This window comes from Dipodomys ordii, unplaced genomic scaffold (genome assembly GCF_000151885.1).
Source record: "Dipodomys ordii isolate 6190 unplaced genomic scaffold, Dord_2.0 Scaffold45, whole genome shotgun sequence".
Classification (NCBI taxonomy): Eukaryota; Metazoa; Chordata; class Mammalia; order Rodentia; family Heteromyidae; genus Dipodomys; species Dipodomys ordii.
This window is the reverse complement of record NW_012267261.1, coordinates 11,948,381-11,969,253: the sequence shown is the minus strand read 5'-3', so window position 1 is coordinate 11,969,253 and position 20,873 is coordinate 11,948,381. Positions and strand designations below refer to the sequence as shown.

General features: G+C 34.1%; 1 protein-coding gene across 1 annotated transcript in view; it reads right to left on the bottom strand.

The window, feature by feature from the left end:
• The window catches only part of Iqcb1 (IQ motif containing B1), a 43,036-nt gene that overhangs the window by 8,437 nt on the left and 13,726 nt on the right, over positions 1-20,873 (bottom strand). The window contains exons 5-11 of the mRNA XM_013019332.1: positions 19,890-19,983; positions 16,057-16,156; positions 8,609-8,787; positions 6,686-6,795; positions 4,400-4,509; positions 1,812-1,954; positions 512-666 (exon numbers count right to left, since the gene is read on the bottom strand). Of these exons, the coding sequence (XP_012874786.1) occupies positions 512-666; positions 1,812-1,954; positions 4,400-4,509; positions 6,686-6,795; positions 8,609-8,787; positions 16,057-16,156; positions 19,890-19,983 (891 nt within the window). The remainder of the gene's footprint in view (positions 1-511; positions 667-1,811; positions 1,955-4,399; positions 4,510-6,685; positions 6,796-8,608; positions 8,788-16,056; positions 16,157-19,889; positions 19,984-20,873) is intronic.

Below are 20,873 nucleotides of genomic sequence, written 5' to 3'. Positions count from 1 at the left end.
ACATTCTGATATTGAGGCTTGAACTCAAGGCCTGGATCAAGGTTGGTCCTCTATTGCTCGTGTGTGTGTGTGTGTGTGTGTGTGTGTGTGTGTCAAGGGTTGGTCCTCTATTGCTCTTGTGTGTGTGTGTGTGTGTGTGTGTGATCTTGAGGCTTGAACTCAAGGCCTGTATCAAAGTTGGTCCTCTAGTCACATAGCTCCACTTTTGGTTTTTGGTAGCTGGAGATAAAACTCACATACTTTTCTGCCTGGGCCAGCTTTGAACTGCAATCTTCAGATCTCAGCCTCCTAGGATTAGTATTGCAAGTATGTGCCACCCATGCCCTGCTTGCTCATACTTTGTTTGTGCTTACTTCAACATAGACTCATACTTCTTTTTTTAAATTGAGCAGACATGAGCTTCCAGGATGCAGATGGAAAGTAAAAAAGCCAAAACACTTTGAGGTAAACAGCAAAGCCAGATTTGAACATTATTTTGTTTCCTTATCCAGAACTTTTTGTTTCTAGTCAGACTCACTGCTCTTTGAAGTATAACAGCTGCTTTATACTCTCTAAGAGATGGCCTCTGTTGGCGAAAATTCTTCCTTTCTCTGTATCCTCTCCAATGTTTCTGGATAATAATTGCTGACTTCTCTTCAAGTTCCTTATTGAACTTCTCCACTTGACCTGAAAAGATGACATATATTACAACATGTTTACTGTTATATCTTCTCAAGTTCTAAAATCAGGACTATGATTTTGCAGTCCATTTTTCAATATTGGTTATTAATTTTTCTAATTCTATCATTTTATAATAGTTCTAAGAGTTAGAAACTAAGTCTCCCAGACTATGTAATCACCACTGCTGCTGCTTCTTTTATTATTATTTTTTCCTATACTGAGATTTGAAATCAGTGCTAGGCAAGCACTCTATAATCTGGATCATACCCCTATTCCTTTTTGATTTAGTTTGTTTTTCAGGTAGTGTCTTAGTATCTTGTACTTTTTCCTGAGCTGGTTTTGGACCCTGATACTTCTGCCTCCTTAATACCCTGGATCATAGGCATGTATCAAAACACTTAGCCTGTTTTTGGATGTAGGGTCCAATTAACTTTTAGTCTGGGCTAGACTATAATTTTATTTCTGTGCTCCTTCTCCACCAAGTAGCTGGGACTACAGGTGTGAGTCACCATGCTTGGCTCCCTATGAAGCTTCTTTAGAGAAAGGACTTGAGTATAAAAAGAAGTTGTAACTTTTTTCCAATTCAGACTTGATATTTGATTATGAGCAATGCCTCCATTTTCTTTCCTTTCAGATAAATATAAACTTCAAGATAGCTGTCAGAGACACAAAGATACTCTTTGAAAGGAGTTAGAATATCACTGCTACATACCATCATCAAAGCTTTAATAAAGTTTATCCGAGCTGGGTGCCAGTGGCTCGAGCTTGTAATTCTAGCTAAAACTGAGGATTGCAGTTCAAAGCCAGTCTCAACAGACAAATCTGAGAGACTCACATCTCTAATTAACAAGCAAGAAGCTAGAAGTGGAGGTGTGACTCAAGTGGTAGAATGCCTTGAGCAAAAAAGCCAAGAGTTAACACAAGGTCCTTAGTTCAAGCCCTAATACTGGCAAAAAGGAAGAAAAAATGGTTTATTTGAGAGAGAGAGAGAGAGAGAGAGAGAGAGAAAGAACTGAACAATAGTTCTCATTTTTTAGAAGAAATTATCAGGTAGGTCAAGACTTTTATTTAGTAAAAGATACTCAGCATTACAATATAAACTTTACAATAACTTTATGATGTAAATTTGTAAAGTTTATATTGTCACTCACCTGGATGAACTATTTCAAGCATATTTAGTCGTAATTCTCGGGAAAGTCTCATAGCTCTCTGTCTTTGAAGCTTTGATCTTAATTTGAGGTCTTCTTCTTCCTTCTGCCTATTCACTTTTAATAACATCTTTGCTCGTTTAGATCTGTGATGGAAACAGTAAGTGCCTTAAAAACAATTTCATAAATCATATGTTCATCTAAGGAATGGATGAAATGTTGATTACATAAGTATTCAAACAAATATAGACAAAAAGGTTTTAAAGGCATGAGGAAACATTGTCATGTGCATTTGTTTTGTACTTTCCAGGAGAAATATCTGGATATAAGCATCAAATGTCCCAATAAATGTCTGAAATACATCAAAGGGCTTAAAAATGTTGACTATTTCGCTTATAGAGAAAAACAAATGATTTGAAAACAGTACAAGTTCAATAATGATTTTGCAGCATGGTGTGATTACACTTGCTTTTTATCTTCTTTTTAGGCTGGCCTGTTTTACAATTATTTAATCTGATTATAAAAATTTCTAAGTGGGGTGCTGGTGGCACACGCCTGTAATCCTAGTTACTCAGGAGACTGAGATCTGAGGATCTCAATTCAGAGTCAGCCCAGGCAGGAAAGTCTGTGAAACTCTTATCTCCAATAAACTACCAGAAAATCAGAAGTGGCGCTGTGGCTCAAATGGTAGAGTGCTTGCCTTGAGCTGAAGGGCTGAGGGACAGTGCCCAGGTCAAGTTCAAGCCCCATGACCACCACCACCAACAACAAAATTCTATGTGTTCACAGATACTTTATCATCTCTATATAATCTGCTTTTATTCAGCAGATTTCTCCATAGCCATTCCAACCAAGTTATTGTTGCTTCCTACATCTTTATATAAGAAGACTATGCCACAAGTCCAAATCTACAGTAAATACACTCAAAATACTTTTGAGATATTCATAGGAAAAAGAAAAAACAAGATCACATGAAGAAATGGGAAGTAGAATACATTATTTTATTCTGTAGAATGAATTTTAAAATCTTTAGAATAATGTTCTCTTTGCAGCACCATCCAAAAAAAAAAAAAAGTTCAAATTCAAGGACAACTTGGTCTATAGGAGATCCTGTCTCCACACAACCAAGGGTATGTTGTCTTTTAGATCCTTTTCCTAGACTTAAACTGACAACAACTGTAGTACCTGGCTTGATGGTATTAACAGACAGGCTTCATGGATACTATAGTTAAAGAGGGATTTATTTTAAAATGCTATAACAAGGTTAGTCATTTTAATGAAAATGATAACTTTCAAAAGAAACAACAGAGAATGAAAAGTTTTTACAAATATTGTTTTCTCCGTATAATTTTCTTTTGCAAATTACAATGGAAGTTTTCTCTGATTTTCTACTTAGGCCAAAATTAAAGGTTTATTTGTTTAGATATTTTTTCTTATCTCTCTGATCAAGGGTAGAAAAGTCCTCAAGTGTGTGTATATGTATATGTGTGTAGTATATATGTGCACCATGTATGCCAAAAAGAAGAGCTCTACAGAGGCTACATGAAGAATTTCTCTAAATACCTATTGTTCTTCAGAAAGTTAGAGATGAAGTAGGTAAGGGCCTCCAAATGACAGCTAACATAGATTTGCCTCTCCTAAAGAACTAAAATTTTTGAGTTGTATAATCAATGTAGATTATGGTGTTTTTGTCTTTTACCCACTTATGGAAGATAAAAGAGAGCAGGCTTTAATCAGAGTATCCTTTCTAATTTACTTAAAAACTCTACCTGTTTCTAACTTCTAATTGGTTATAGATTATAATGTCTAATATTGCATTATCAATACTTCAAATGTATTATTAGTATAATAAACATGGTAATCATTAAAAGATTATTTCCAGGACATTTATCTTTCAGAAATGTTATTTTAAACCCCATAGCTATTTTTAAATGCTTTAACCTGAGAAATACGACAGTAGTTATTAAAAGCATGGTTTCAGTTTTCTTGAACAAGTTACTTCTCTACTATCCTGTTTCATTTTAGAGAACTAAAACTTGGCTCTATGAGAAATCATAAATGCTAAGTATTATTGTTGTGTGTAACTTCTAAAAATATGGACGTGTTAGTCATTTCCTAAAGTGAGTGATATGTTAAGTATTACATTCTACTTGAAACAGAGATAAATGACAAATTGTGTTTTATCTCAAGGGCCATATCCATTATGCCATATTCAGGAAAATTGGATCAACACATTTAATTTCCATATATTCATAGGTGCTTCTGTCATAATTATATATAAGAACACTTCTGAAAACTAATGATTTTGGGAGTTTAATAATATGAATTGGCTCCCACAAACAAATTTGAAGTGACTATGACTGTGTATTTGAACAATTCATAATCCTGTCTTCTAACATGTCTTTTTCTTTGAAAGTACATCTGGTTACTGGCTTGTTGGCACTCATTAGCATATTAAGCATAATTAAAACAGAAATAGAGGTAAAGTATTAGGAAAATGAAAAGAAAAAGTTAGGTTTTCACTTACCTATACTCTAAGACTCTCAGATAATCATTTCTATCACAAATTTTTAATTTTTTAAAAATTTTACCTGAAACTCCTCTGCAAAGCAACCACAGCAGATGGAAGCTTCTTTAATCTCTTTCTAGTCTGGAAACCTTTCCAATAAGCTTGAATCAAACAAGCTGCTTGATGTAACTTCTGAAATTACATGTCAGAAATAATTTAGAGACATCTCTAGAAAATATCAGGGCAACGCAAACAGTCTGTCTCTCTCTGTCTTTCTGTCTCCGTGTCTCTGTCTCTGCCTCTCTCTTTCTTCTCTATTGGCAGTACTGAAGATTAAATGCATGGTTTCACCCTTGCTAGGCTGGTATTCTACCATTTGAGCTCAATCTAGCCCTTTTTGTGCTGTTATTTTCAAGGTAGATCTTGCTTTATGCCTGCCTGGCCTGTGCTGCAATCCTTCTATATTTGCTTCCTCTTATCAATAGGGAATGAGACACACCACTGCAGAGTCATTAGTCAAGATGGGAATCTCTTTAGGCTTAGGCTGTTAATAAACCAAGATCCCCTAATCTCTGCCTCCATGGAGTAGGTAGAATTACAGGCTTGAGTCATTTTGATCTTATTTCCCATATTTAACATGATATGTAGGAGACAACATTAAATTTATAGGCCGAAAGATGGGAAAAGTCTAAGAATTCTACACCTCATCTCCCAAAGGAGGGAAGTAAGGGTGTCAGGAAATATCTAGAACATATAGTCTAGTTAGTTCTAAATTCTCTCTGTGAAATCTCACTTCCTTCTCAAAGACTTAACACTACTGCCTAGTTTCATAATCAGTTTTGAGTTAACTTACTATAAACTTGTTATGTATTATTGACCTTTTGTGGATCACTGTTCAAAACTGCCTGTAAGATTCTAGTATATTGTGTATAGTCCAAGACTTGTGAAAGATCCTCCTGTCTAAATGGACTTCTTTTCATCTTTGAGACTAACCTTTTAACCTTTTTTTCTTTTCTGTCCTTTTCTTTTTTCTTTCTTTCTTTTTTTTTTTGTGTTGAACTCATAGCCTTATACTCTTAACTTGGCTCTAGCTGGCACTCAAACACTTGAACTACCCTTCCACTTCTTGCTTTTTTTCCCAGTTAATTGGAGATATGAGTCTCTTGGATTTATCTGCCCCAGCTGGCCTAAAACTTGAGTTGCTAGGATTATAAGTTTATGCCACCAGTACCAAGCTTTCATTACCTTTTTTGGACTTAGGGTTTTTAGATATATATTCATTTCCTTTTACATAAAAACATCTTGTATTTTAGATCTGCTTTCCATACTTATTTTAACTCCTCACCTGGAAATCAGAATCATTCTATTGGAATGAGCTGTGAACCACTGTAACAGTTTCTTCTATAGAGGTGAAATGCATTATAGTTATATACATCAAGAAAGCTAGCCATAGTTGGCCATAAATAAAGTTTGCTATGACTAGAGGGTTTTTTTTTGGTTTTGTTTTTGATAGAAAACTATATAAAAAGCACCAGAAGCTCATGCCTAGAATCCTAGCTAATCAGGAGGCTGAGATCTGAGGATCTGGTTCAATACCAGATCAGGCAGACAAAACTGTGAGACTTTATCTCCAATTAACCAGAAAAAAAGCCTTGAGTGCAGGCATGGCTCACGCTGTACTAAACTAGCCTTGAACAAAAAAGCAAAGCAAGAGCACAAGGCCCTGAGTTCAAATCCCAGTATTGGCCATACACACATGCAAGCATGTGTGCGTGCACATGCATGCACACACGCACGCAGGCACGCACACACACACACACACACCTAAGACAAAAGTTTAATATAACTAAAAGAAGACAAATATTAGAAGATTTCTTGGGAGGGTGAAAAAAATTCATGTGGTATCTATAAACAGGTACAAAAGGGAAACTGAAATTATGTTCATGGATAGATTGAATGGAAAAGAGAAAAATCTAAAGGTATTTTTATTTTCTTGGAAAACAGTTTTTCTTTTGTCTTTTCTTTCTTTTTTTTTTTTTGTCCGTCATGGGGCTTGAACTCTGGGACTGGGTTCTGTCCTTGAGCTGAAGAGTGGTAGAGCCAGTGCTCTACCACTTTGAGCCACAGCACCATTTCTGGTTTTCTGATGGTTAATTGGAGATACGAGGTTCATGGACTTTCTTGCCCAGGCTGGCTCTGAACTATGATCCTCAGATCTCAGCCTCCTGAGTAGCTAGGATTACAGGCATGAGCCACCAGCACCCAGCTTGCAAAACATTTTGCTAAAGGTTTTGAGAGAAACAAAGAAGCATATTTAGGATTCAAGACAGTCAAGAAACACAACCAAATTATTTTTTAAATTTAATACCTGCTCTTCTGTTTCCTGATAGACTTTAGGACTTAAAAGACCAACGAGCTCTCTAAGTTCTTGACTAAATTCTGTCCCACTTTCCTGTTTATTTAATAGATTTCTGAGTTCTGAAATACAGTAACAAAATGTACAACAATTACCAACAGAATATGATTTTTTTTAGCCAATCAGCAATTTTGAAGTTAAAAAAGTCTGGCTCGAAATTGAAAATTCATTTGAAAATGAATACAATAACCTTAATCATATGGTTTTCTGGTTTTTTTTCCATTTTATGTTTTCTTTTCTTTGAGACAGGGTTCCACTACCTACACTAGATTGGCCTTGAATGAAGGATCTTCTGCACAAAAAACTTGGTATCACATGATATTTCCATTTTCTTAAAGACTGAAAGATTAAATTCTCTATTCTTAAAATTCATACATGCTCACTTGTGAAATCTGATACAAAGAGATGTCTAAACAACATCTTTAATAAAAAAGCAGTTAACTAAAATATATTAAAGACCCTGGATATGTTCTAATATTAAAATACCAATCAAGCCGGGTGCCAGTGGCTCACGCCTATAATCCTAGCTATTCAGGAGGCTGAGATCTGAGGATCGAGGTTCAAAGCCAGCCCGGGCAGGAAAGTCCGTGAGATTCTTATCTCCAATAAAAACCACTAGAAAACCAGAAGTGGCGCTGTGGCTCAAGCGGTAGAGCACTCACCTTGAGCTCAAAAGCACAGGGACAGCGCCCAATCCCAGAGTTCAAGCCCCACGACCGACAAAAAAAATAAAAAAAATACCAAAGAAAGGGTAAAGGATTAAGGTAAAACTGCAGGGCTGAAAATATTTATCTGGCACAACTAGAGTACAATTATTTTCTCTCTCTACTTCTAATACATAAAATTAAAATGTCCACAAATAATTGTGTAAGTTACTAAAATGCCTCCTAATCATCAAGTATGACTAAAGACTATTCTAATATTTAGGTATTAAATGCATGCATCATATATAATTAATCTTATATTAAATATATTTACTGAGATAGAAACTTATTTGTTGACTACAATGAATATAAATATATTAATATATGGCTTTGGCTGGCAGGATAAAATTAGCATAACTTTGATAGTTGTATAAAATATACTGATTTTAGCAAGTGATCTATTTTTACATGTCTCTAATTCCTGTATCTATAAATGAAGAGTATCTTCAAATGAAGAGTATCCTCTTCATTTATAGATACTCTTCATTTATAGATACAGGATACTCTTCATTTGAAGATACTCTTCATTTATAGAGTATCCTCTTCATTTATAGATACAGGAAGTATATATTCTGTATACTTCTGAAGTATACAGAATAGTGTATTGTATTAGTAAATGTTCTCTTATATAAAAGCTATTATACAAAATGAAAATTTCAAACTTTTTCTCCATATGTGTGTGACTTTGAAGGCAAGGAGATTTGTTTTTTTTATCAGTGAAGGAATTAAAGAGTAACTTATTAAAATATAAAAATCAAAAGTGTTATCAACCTCTCAAGCTGTTCTATTTTCTTTTCAACTAAAGCTAGTCTTCATAAGGCCACTGAACACTTTGGTCATCATTTTACCACACTATGGCATATCTAACATATAGATTCTTGTCAGATGGGGAGCAAGTATTTATCACAATTCTATCAACAAAATATATGTGCTATCTTTTGAAATGTGAAAATGTCTTGCTTATACTAAGACTTTATTAGGAACAGTAACTTTGTAGTAGGGTTTTTACTGGCTCAGTTCTGTTACTAATTTTTCAAAATACAAGAATTTGTATTTTTTTAACTTTAAACAGACCTTTAATGACTGGTTTAGGATTAAAAGGTTCAATGGTCTGTTTTATAAACCATCAAATATTTTCTTTTTGAGAATCCCAAGAAAAGTTATGTCCTACCTTTGTGGCAAGAACTTAATCGCAGTAAAATCAAAATTTCCTGATGGGATTCAGCCATCAACAGTAGGAGTTTTGTAGCAGAACTTCTTATGACTGGACTGGGAGTTGATAAAAGCTTGAAAATAAGCTCATCTAAAATGGAATGCAATGTTTTTTCTCCTATTTTGAGTAAGTCACCACTGTAGAAGAAAATTTAAAAAGTGCAATCAATGTGTGCATAGTTATCATAATAAACTGACAAAAGATTCAGTAATTTGATGTCTATGTGTAGCCTAATTGAAGAGGAAAACCACTTTTTAAAAACACACATTAAGGGGTTGAAGATTTAGCTCAGTAGAAGAGCATTTGCCTAGCAAGTGCAAGGCCCTGAGTTTGGTCCGCAGCTCTGAAAAATAAAACAACAACAACAAAAACAAAACTAACAACAATAATAACAAATCCCCACACATTAAGTCAATTCTTATTGTGCCATGAAAGGGTCACCAGAAAATGCAATGCAGCCAAGTTCTCTCCTCAAAGAAACTTGCTATCAAATTCAGTAGTAAAGAAAATATGTAATACATCAAATGTCAGTGTGATTAAAAGCTTTAAAGCAACAATAAGAACAAAGCCACAATGCAGGGCAAATTGCTAAATGAAATACAGAGACCAAATTTATCCTTCCCTAGCATTTTTTAAATTAACAACTTGATGTTGTATTTTTCATGTCATGACAAATTATATAAATCTTAGAAAAACTTAAAAGGAGTAACTGAATGACTACTAACTCACCTAATGAATATGTGATAGTGGTGTATATCTGTGCTTGACTATTACTAGTAAGATATTTTAAGTTTCACAGTAGAAAGAGCATATTGCCAATCATTCTTTTCTCTTTTTTTTGGGGGGGGAGTCCAGTCGTGGAGCTTGAACTCTAGGCCTGGGTGCTGTCCCTCAGCTCTTCAGCTCAAGGCTAGCGCTCTACCACTTGAGCCACAGCGCCACTTCTGGCTTTTTTTTCCCTGCTTATGTGGTGCTGAGGAATGGAACCCAGGGCCTCATGCATGCAAGGCAAGCGCTCTACCACTGAGCCACCTTCCCAGTCCTGCCAATCATTCTTGCTTGAGAGTAACGCAAATTGTCTCATTCTTATAAATGATTTGGTTGAACAGAAAAGGTAATTCTAATAGCTACTATCTATGACTTTATAAGACAGTGGTCTTTTAATTTCTTGATAGAAAAAAATTACTAATGTAAATTCTTTACAATATATTCTACATTCCTTTGACAAATCAACTCCATAAGTCTCTCTCAATTCTTTGATTTTATACAAACATCTTACAAATTTACACACTAATTAGTTGAATAAAATTTTCAGTCAGTTAAATTTTATATTACTATTAATCATGGTTTTAGCTTTCTGAAAATTATACTTTAGCAGAGGCCAACATATTTCTAAGGAAAAAAGAGACTGTACCCTAGTCTACATAGAAAAATACCAGTGTTAAGAAACTTTAAAGGTTATTCAATCAAAAGACACAGGAATCTTGGTAACATCTGTTTCTGCCCTTCTTGGCTCTTATCTATTCCCTTTGCCAGGGATACTCACCTTTTTTCTTCCGTACTTTATCATTACACCATTCAAATACCAGGTCAAAATAAGCTCATTTCAAAAAGCCCCCATACGTCCTGGGTTCAATCCCCAGTACCAAAAAAAGAAAAGACAAAAAAATACAGTTAAAAAAAAAAACCAAACAGAAATGTACTCATTATCTGGGCTGGGATGTAGCTCAGTGGCAAAGCGCTTGCCTAGCAAGTGCAACGTCCTGGGTTCAATCCCCAGTACCAAAAAAAGAAAAGACAAAAAGCCCCCATAGTCTGCTTACTGGTGGCTCACACCTGTAATCCTAGCTCCTCAGGAGGCTGAAATCTGATGATTGTGGCTCAGAGCCAACCAGTCCATAAAACTCTTATCTCCAATTAATCACCTGGAAATGGTGTTGTGGCTCAAAGTCATAGAGTGTTAACCTTGATTGAAAAAGCCCAGACCCTGAGTTCAAGCCCCACAATTCACACACACACACACACACACACACACACACACACACACACACACACCTACATAGATAAAGCTATTCCAATCTGATTACTTCTTAACTCTATATTCCATACAGAGTTTATGCTATATGGCAATACATTAGTTGAAATGCTTTTAAACACCCTAACTTCCTAATCACTACTATTTTCTGCTTCTCTTCTAATCCAAACCTCCCTGTCTCTACTTTCTCACCTCCCACTCATTTCTCATATGACTACATCTGGCATTCTTCCTCCATACTTCACTGTCAAAGTACACTTAAAAAGTGTACTTCATCAATACATTTTCCCAAATATCAAATTACACACATGCATGTATATACCCCACTAAATACTTATTTGCCTAGAACTATTTGTACCTAATATTCTACCCACCTAACTTCTGTGATACTTTGTTCTTTTCATTTCTCATTCTTTTTTTTTATTTTTTAACTTAATTTTATTTTATTTGTGAACATACTGTACAGAGGGGTTACAACTGCATGGGCAGGATAATGCGTACATTTCTTACCAAGCATTGCAGCCTCCTCCTTTGTTTACCCTTCACATCCCTTTACCCCTACATTTTTTATTATTCTTTCTCAGATTCCTTCATTGGCTCCCATCCCCCAAATGTACCTAAAAGTTTGTTTCCCAGTATTCAATTTTCAACCTACTTATTTTGTCAATCTATTTATATTTCTCATTTAGCTCATCTCTATAGAAAGGCTAGATAATACGACAGGTAAATTTCTAGCTTGCTAATAAACGGCCAAACTATTTTCCACTGATTATACTACTTTACATTCCATAAGCAATGAGTAACAGATCAACTTCTTTTGCATGTTTTGCAACACTTGGGTTAGTGGTTATATTTTAGCTATGTTATGGGTTAGTGTGTAGTGGTGTTTTCTTAGTGATTAATGTTGCTAAACAAACATCTTTTCATGTGCTTGTAATTCATATATCTTCTTTAATGAAAGGTATGTTTTCCCCATTTCCAAATCATTTGTTATTAAATTTTGAGAGTTCTTTATATATCCTAAAGTATTTAATAAGTGAAGAACATACTTTAAGAATTTTAATGATCTTTCTTTCTCATACTAGAGTTTAAAGTCAGAGGCTTATGCTTGCTCAGCTTGTTAACTGATATTCTACCAAATGAACCTCACATCCAGTTCATGGTTTGCTGATTATTTTGAAGATGAGGTTTTTAGGACTTTCCTGCCTTGGCTGGTTTGAAACTTGACCCTATGGATCTCAGCCTTGAGTAGTTATGATCACAGCTATGGCCAGGCACCCAGCTGTGAAGTCTAGCTTAAATCTAATCATTTTTTATTTTGTAGGTCTTATTTGACAGCATTAATGTTTGAATTTAGGATCCTGTACTTGCTATTATTTTGTGAATTTAATTTTGGGTGATATACCTAAGGGTTTAAGGAATTTTTGCTTCTAATTTCTACAAGCTTTGTATTATAGGTTTTATATTGTTGGGTTGCTTTTAGGAGGGGCAGGGGAGACAAGATATCTGACTCTTTAGTCTATGATGCTCTAGAACTCACTATATAGATAATATAGGCTGGCCTTGAACTCATTATTTTCTTGTCTCATCATCCTGAATATTAGTGTTACAGATACAGTATCTTCATACCCCACTTATAGTTTAGGTTTTATATGTAGGTCTTTGTATATTGATTATTGATAGCCAATTTTTCCCATCATCTTTTTTTTTTTTTTGGTACAATGAGGGGGGCTCGAACTCTGGGCCTAGGTGCTGTCTCTGAGCTTTTTTGCTCAAGGATAATGCTCTAATCTTGAGCCACAGCACTACATCCAGCATTTTGCTGTCATTTGGAGATAAGAATCTCAAGGACTTTCTTGCTCACTCTGGCTTTGAACTGTATCCTCAGATCTCAGCCTACTGAATAGCTAGGCTTATAAGTATGAACCATCAACACCCAGCTTTTTTTTTTTTTTTTTAGCATTTTAAAAGTCTGTCCCCATCCTCACTGAATCACCTTCACACTTTTATTAAAAATCTATTTTCCATATATGTGTGAAATTATTTCTGACTCTTTTCTATCTTACTGGATTCTTTGTACCAACATTATGTTATTTTGTTTTGTTTTTGGGTCTGGTCGTGGGGCCTGAACTCTGGGCCTGGGCGCTGTCCCTCAAGCTCTTCAGCTCAAGGCTAGCGCTCTACCACTTGAGCCACAGCGCCACTTCCGGCTTTTTTCTTTTTGCTTATGTGGTGCTGAGGAATTGAACCCAGGGCCTCATGCATGCAAGGCAAGCGCTCTACCACTGAGCCACCTTGCCAGCCAACATTATGTTATTTTAATTACTATACTTTTATAAAGAAGTTTTAAAATCAGGTACAGTTCTCATAATTCTTTGTTTTCAGTATCAGTTAGACTATTTCAAAGCCTTGATTTTTGTGTTTGGGATTGTGATTTAAGGTCAGGCAATATGGTGTATCTTTTCATTTATTTATACATTCTTTAATTCTTTGCCCTTTGTTCATTCTCTTTTTTTACTGCCTTCTTTTAGATTGTGCTTTTTTTTTTTTGGTTGGTCGTAGGGCTTGAACTCAGGGCTTGAGTGCTGTCCCTGAGCCTCTTTGTGAGCCACAGCTCCACTTCCAGTTTTTGAGTGGTTAATTGGAAATCAGAGTCTCACGGGGACTTTTCTGCCTGGACTGGTTTTGAACCATGATCCTCAGATCTCAGCCTCCTGAGTAGCTAGGATTACAGGCATGAGCCACCAGCCCCTGGTTGGGATTATGCATTTTAAATTATTCATTTTTATTGTTTTTACATCACTAGTTTTACCACTTTGGTTATGATGTACCTTCATATTTATTGTTTTGGAGGTTAGGATGAGCCTTTTGAATGAGCCTTTTGAACATATACAGTTTTCATCAATTGTGGAAAAATTTTAGTCATTATTTCTTAAGTATGTTTTTCTGACCCTACTACTTCTTTTACATAGTCTTGATTATACGTATGCAATACTGCTTAGTATAATCCCATAGCACATTGATAGGCTTTGTTTCCCTCTTATTTTTTCTTTTCATTTTATATAGTTGCTATTGATTTGTCATAAAGTTCACTAATCTGTAATGTTAATTTGTTGCTAATACCATCCAGTATAGTAATAGTTTTCACCTACAGAGTTTAGTTTGGGTCTTTTGTCATATAGATTGCTATTAAATTTTGTAATTCTATAAAACATTTATAATAACTATCCTAATAATCTCATTTATGAATACCTATTCTTGCTCATTTGCATGATTTGTACTTGTTTGCATGTAAAATAATGTGAATTCTAACTCATTTAAGCTGATCAAAGATTTTTTAAAAAATTGATACTTTTTGTGAAAAATCAAATCACCCATTGAACTATAGTATGCTTTATTCTACCGGTATAGCATCAGTTTGCAGCAGCTGTAAGAAATGGTCACTTTGCAATATTAGAAAAGTGATGAAATATTTTATGTGGCACAAATGAGCTTTTCTCATCCTTTTAGAGCCAAATCAAAGCATAATCCTTTTTGCTGAATTTCCTGTATTTATATATTGTACAATGAAAAAAATACTTAAAATTGTTAAGTATCTGTAGAAACTCTACACAGTTAAGAAATTCTACACATTTTGACCCTTTTAGGCCATGCTTTGATGATTGATCTGGATGGCCTTGCATTGCCATGGTTGCTTTAATTGCATTAAAAAAAGACAAAAGGAAAGACAAGGAAGGAAGGAAGGAAGGAAGAAAGGAAGGAAGGAAGGAAGGGAGGGAGGGAGGGAGGGAGGGAGGGAGGGAGGGAGGAAGGAAGGAAAGGGGAATGGAAGGGAAGGAGGGAGGGAAGAAAAGAAGAAGGGAAGGAGGAAAGGAGAGGAAAGGAAAGGAAAAGGAGGAAAGGAAAACAGGGAAGAAAAGAAAGGAAAGAAAAAAGAAAGAAGTTGTATCCTATACTAGGGATCCATGTCAGGCATGCTAGACAGGTGCTGTAACATTGAAGTAATTGTCAAACCTCTGATTGCTTTCTTTATGCAGTACAAATGCCTTCTTTGCTCCATAGTTACTAGAATAATAAAAATAGAAACACAGTCTATTTTCACCTGCTTAAAAAATCTGTGATCACCACTGTCTACCATAATATAAAATTTTCTTTTTATAACTTAATTGTTTTTAATTTTTTTATTATCCTTCAGTAGTTGTATGAGGGGTTTCAATTCCATGTCAGTTCAAGAAAAAAAATGCATCTTGATCAATATTACCTATTCTTACATACAGACCACTTTTTCATTATTTCTCTGCAGAACTTCCTAGCTACCTGTGATACTAAAATTTAAATCTCAGCAACAATGAATTGTGTCTAGTTTTCACTCTCAACATCAAGTATTTAATCTCTCTGCTTTTGTCTTTGTTATCTCTGACTTGCTGATTTCTCCTCCTTTCCTGGTCAATTTCTCATCCTTAAAGTTTCATCTTAGATATTACTTTCTCTAGGAAACATCCTCCTTCAGTTTGGCTTTGAAGCACCTGAGCACACTTAACACTGCAACCCAACACCATAATATGCTTATATGTTTCTTTCCCTCTACTTTTAGTTCTTTGAAGATCAGATTTACATTTGAATCAACTTGTAGATAAGATGATGTAGTTCTTGTTGTACACATAGTAGTGTTAGTTAATAAATCCATACAAAAGTAAAAGAATGAATTATTCAATATATTCTGCCTTTATTTTATAACCTAAAGGATAAGATATTACCTCTTTTATATTCCTAGCATTTATCACAATGCTGAACATGTTTGCTAAATAAATATGTGAGTCAGCTATTTTGCTTTTTACTGTCATCTGTGTGTGTGTGTGTGTGTGTGTGTGTGTGTGTGTGTGTGTGTGTGTGTGTATGGGGTATTTTTGTGTGTGTGCATACCAGTACTAGGTGCTATCCCTGAGCTTTTTTGTTCAAGGCTGGTGCTCTACCACTTGAGCCATAGCCAAAAGCTTCTGGCTTTTTTGTTTTTGATGTTTCATTGGAGATACTAAGTCACATGGACTTTCCTGCTCAGGCTGGCTTTTGAACTGTGATTCTCAGATCTCAGCCTCCTGAGTAGCTAGGAACCTCATTCACTATTTTTTTTAAAGATTTTATACTAATTTCTCTTTTCTTGGCTCAAGATTTAGTCTACAGTCTTCTTTCTGCATACCAATTTGATAATAAATCTCCCATCTTTTACAGTATTTTATATTAACTTTTTCTGAAACAAGCATAACAGTAAGTATCATGGACAAGTCACTTGCAAATTATTTGAACTGGAAAAAAAATTGGTAAATTTTTTATCAGAATAAAAAAGCAGTACCATTTTCTAAAACTAAGTCACCTGTTAATCTGTAGTATATTCTGTAGTAGACTCATGACTGTAGATCCTATTTGAATATTGTCAGTTTGCATTAAGTGTAAGAAATGATCACTTTGCAGCACTAAAAGAAGAATTAAAAAAGAAAATTAAAGTAAACATTCTATAATAACAAAGGTGAGATTTTACCTTTCTTTGGCAGTTCTGGGATTTGAAGTCAAGGCCTTGAACTTCTCAGTTTGCTTGCTTGGCCAGAGCTCTACCACCTGAGTCATGACTCTATCCCTGCTTTTTGCTAGTTATTTTGGAGACAAAAATCTCATGTACTTTCATGTCTTTGAACCAAGATTCTCCAAATTTCAGCTTCTTGAGTCATTAAGACTTTCAGGTGTAAGCCACCATAGAGTAGATTCTATTCTTTTAAAACCAAATTTTAAAAAATGATCATTTCTGCTAAACCTCCTGGCTACTTTCTAAAATAAAGAATTTAAGAAGTAGGTAGCTTTAAGTAGCCATATAAAATAGTTAATCCATTTTTATGAACAGGTGTAGTCAAGGGATTATCTATAAATACTAAACTATGAATTTATTATTATTTTTCTTTAAGCTGAAAGTACCATGTCCCAAATCCAATTCTGTTTTCTAGAAAAAAATTTTGCTTAAGAAATATTGTACTAATGATAAAAACATTGTTTATTGGTTTATAGTTCTCTGGCCTCAAGTAGCCAGTTACAAAACTTGCTTTTAGATGCTTCAATAATATCTAATAATCTAGTAACATCTAAGAACCTCCATTTTGTCATCTGTAAAACCAAAAATTAATACCTTTCACACAGGCATAATGTTCTAGATTTAAGTAAGTAAGTCATTAAGCACAAGATTAAAGTAAGTAATATCAGATATGCTGGCAAGATGGTTCTATACACTCTACCCAAGCTTCTATAAAACAACTACTCTTTTCCCCATTCTATCTTCTGTTAGAACATCTTTCCCATAGCAACTCCTGTTCTTTATTTCTATTTACATAGTCCATATTTCACAACACCTCTTTTTTCAAATGTTTTTACAAATTAGAAAAAATCTATTTTGTTGGCTTGTATGGTATTATTTTAATACTTTTTAAAGTTTCTATAACTAGAATAAATACATTTTTTTTCCTCTATTACTTTTTTATTTGGTGTTGGTATGGGGGTTCAAACTCAGGTTCTTATGCTCTTGCTGGGTGAGATTTTTAGCTCAAGGCTGGCACTCTACCACTTGGGCCATACCACCACTTCCATCTTTTTCCTGGTTAATTGGAAGTAAGAGTCTCACAGATTTGCCTGGCTGGGCTGACTTTGAACTACAGTCCTCAGATCTTGATTCCTAAGTATCTAGAATTCCAAGCATGAGCCACTGGCATCTGGGTCATTTTCCACTTTTGTCTACTTAAAAATGTTTATTAATAACTCTGGAATTAACCTGTGGTATGTACCTAAGTTTTTTTCCTCTCTCGGAAGAATTTATGTAAAATTAATTTATTGTATGTCATTGTTTTATTTTTATACTGTTTGCCTTGATAATTATAGAACTTATGTTTACAGTCTCTATTCTGTTTTTCAAGTAAGTCCTATAAATAGTAAATCCTACCTTACTCCTACACTACTCCAAACAAAAACTCTATGCCCACTTATTTCCTTCTTTAAATATTTTTAATAATAAAAACAGAACAGTATGATGAATCAGTTGCTCAGTCTTAACAATGATCAACTTATGGACAAAATATATTTTGTTTATATCCCCATGTATTTCCATTTTATGGACCAAATCTAAGACATCAAATTTATCCCATAAATATATCAATATATATTGCCATATTTATAAATTGCTAAACAATAGAATATAACCATTATTTCACATAGCAAAAACCATCTCTTAATTTCATCACATAGCAAGCCAAGCGTTCCAACTTATAGTTGTTTTGTGAAATTTTAAGTTTCAATAAAGATTTAAATATGATCCACACAATATAACTCCCTTTCAAATTTCTTTCCAATTTCAGTTATTTTTCTGTTTTCTTTCCCTTGCAATTTTTCTGTTGAAGAAATTGTATTTGTCCTGAGTTTTAAACTGCGATCCTCAGATCTCAGCCCACTGAATAGCTAGGATTATAGGACTGAGCCAGCCCATGACTGGCCAATTCTTAAACCAGTTAATTGACAAGAGGTAAAGAGCTCTGCCCTTTATTAGTTTGAAGATTTTTACATAGAAAAACTTTTCTTCTGTATTCAGGTAAATGCAGGATAAACACTGGCTTCTTCATTTAAAGTTAACAAAATGAATAATTTTCCTGACTCCAGTGTTGATACTTGGTATGTTTTAGTCCATTGCAATTATTACTGTCCAAATTAACCTTATTACTGTCCAAATTTCTTAATTTTGACTAGTAGAAGCCCCCTTATGTTGGCTCCTGAGTACTTTTCCAGAATTATAGCAATTTGCTTCCTTTAAATCTGCCATTTAAGACACTTCTGGTTCATTTGTATACTTTTTCTTTTTGGTTGCCAGTACCACGGCTTGAACCGCACTCTTGCTTGGCTTTTCACTCAAGACTAGGACTCTACCACATGAGCCACACCTCCACTTCTGTCTTTTTGCTGGCTTACTGGAGATAAAGATTTGTCTGCCTCGGCTGGCTTCAAGCCAGGATCTTCAGATCTCAGCCTTTTGGGAAGCTAGTATTGCAAGTATGAGTCCACCAGTGACTAGCACACTTGTATACTTTCTATCCCAGGCCTATAGTAAGCCATTTACTCAAGGAGGTGATTCCCTTTAGAAGAAAAAAGTTGTTGGAATCCTGTTTTCAATGTGCTCTTTTATTTTTTGCTGATCAATTTTATAAGCATTTAATTGAGGTTTAGTATTTACTTTATGTATGCTTTAAACCTACAAATTAACTATTATTATATTTGTTTTAGTTCTTATCAAAATGGGATATTTGGAATCCACAGTCTTTACTACTTTACATTTTTGGTTAAATACTTCTTTAAATTAGGAATTTATAACAGTATGTTATAAAATGAGAAATTAATAATGTTTTAAAGATAAAGTTTTTGGCATGTCACTCAGCAATATGGATATAACTTCCCAAAGAATTACTTACACTAATTAAAAATAGTTGCCTTTGGAAAATGAGAAATGGAATGAATGGGCTTGAGGGACAAGGATTATATTTTTCTTAATAATAGTTATATTTTACTCTTTAAGTACATGCATTTGTTCTAAAGGAAAAATACAGAATTAAATTTTCAGCTCAGGTATTATTACCTGAAGAAATTATAGTGTTGAATTTATGTGAGATAAAATTTTTAAGTAGGTAGGAATTGTGTCATAATTATGAATAAGATCACTTTATTAGTCTGAAAAAACATATATTTATCAAGTTGAAAAGAGATATCTTATAAAAATAATCCTAAAGTTCAGTATACATCATTACAGAAGGTTAGGCTACAAGTATAATATTTACTTTGTATACAGTGACTACTTTCACAATAGATCTGAAACACAAGTTATAATCTTTGAAACAAATTATTTTTCCTAACCTGTTCAAATTATGAATACTTATCTCAGATTTACTAAATAGAAAACTCTAGGAAGAAAGTTTTATTTTAGTAATAGTTCATATAAGGTTCATATTGTCAATGCAAATTAAAGATGGAATATCCAAGTCAGTTTTTAATTGTGAACTTATTTTAACATAGCTTCACTTTACTGTGATTATCTATATAATTTATAAGGCATTCATTTTTAGAAAAAAATCCAACTGTTAGCAGTGAACTTTAAAATCATTCCAGTTACATTAAAACCTTTTGTCTTACCATTCTGTATGAGTTGAACATGGCCTCCCAATAGCCAAAAGAGAGAATCAGTCACAATTTGGAAAAAATGCAGTAGTTCACCTTTTTCTTCACCCTTAACACAAAAGAAATTCAATTTACTTTTTTGTAATTTGCTAGGTTTTTAAAAAAAAGAAGCCAAAGACTCATGTTCTTGATATAACAGCTATTTATGAGATAGTACATGATCTTACAGTGTTTAGTTTCTAATTCTAGAAGATTATGATTGCAGTATATTTATTAATACTCTCTCCCTAATATATTTGTTTGTTAACCAGATAAAAACAAAGAAAAATACATAAGAACTTTAAGTTAATACTCTAGGATTTCTCCCACTATCTGTCCTTCAGAATTACTTGTGTAGCTTTTTAAGTATACCTGTACACAGGCATCAGTGCAAATATACAAAAGAAAATGCCAGACATCTGTATTTTCATGAAGTTATGCAGTCAAGGTTGCAATATGCAAACACAGATGTCAATCAGTATGTAAGGCCCTGTTAATAGAGCTTTCAATTCATTTCTACTCAATGACTTTATGAAGGCAGAAACCATAATACCTGTGTCTCCATAACAACTGTATCTACAACAAATTTTCAATCAATATTCATTCAATAAATAAATGATTTTTTTCCTTGTAGAAATTAAGGTGAGGAATTAGTATTGCCAAGGGAAAGTAAGCACAGAGTACACTGACAACTTTTTTTGTCATTTGCTGCCATGTAACTTTTGGAAATTTATATATAGATGACCATTAAAATGATCTATTTTCTAAGTATTACTACTGCAGCATGGTAACAGTAAAAATTCATGAATCATCTGATTTTTCTTTACAATAATGTAAGTATTTTCTTCCTATTATTCTCCCAAAGTTAGACAGGTACTTATGAAAACAGTATGTGCTAGTAACTTAAATATAATCAATATTCTCCCCTGAAAAACACCTAAACACAAAAAATGTCACATT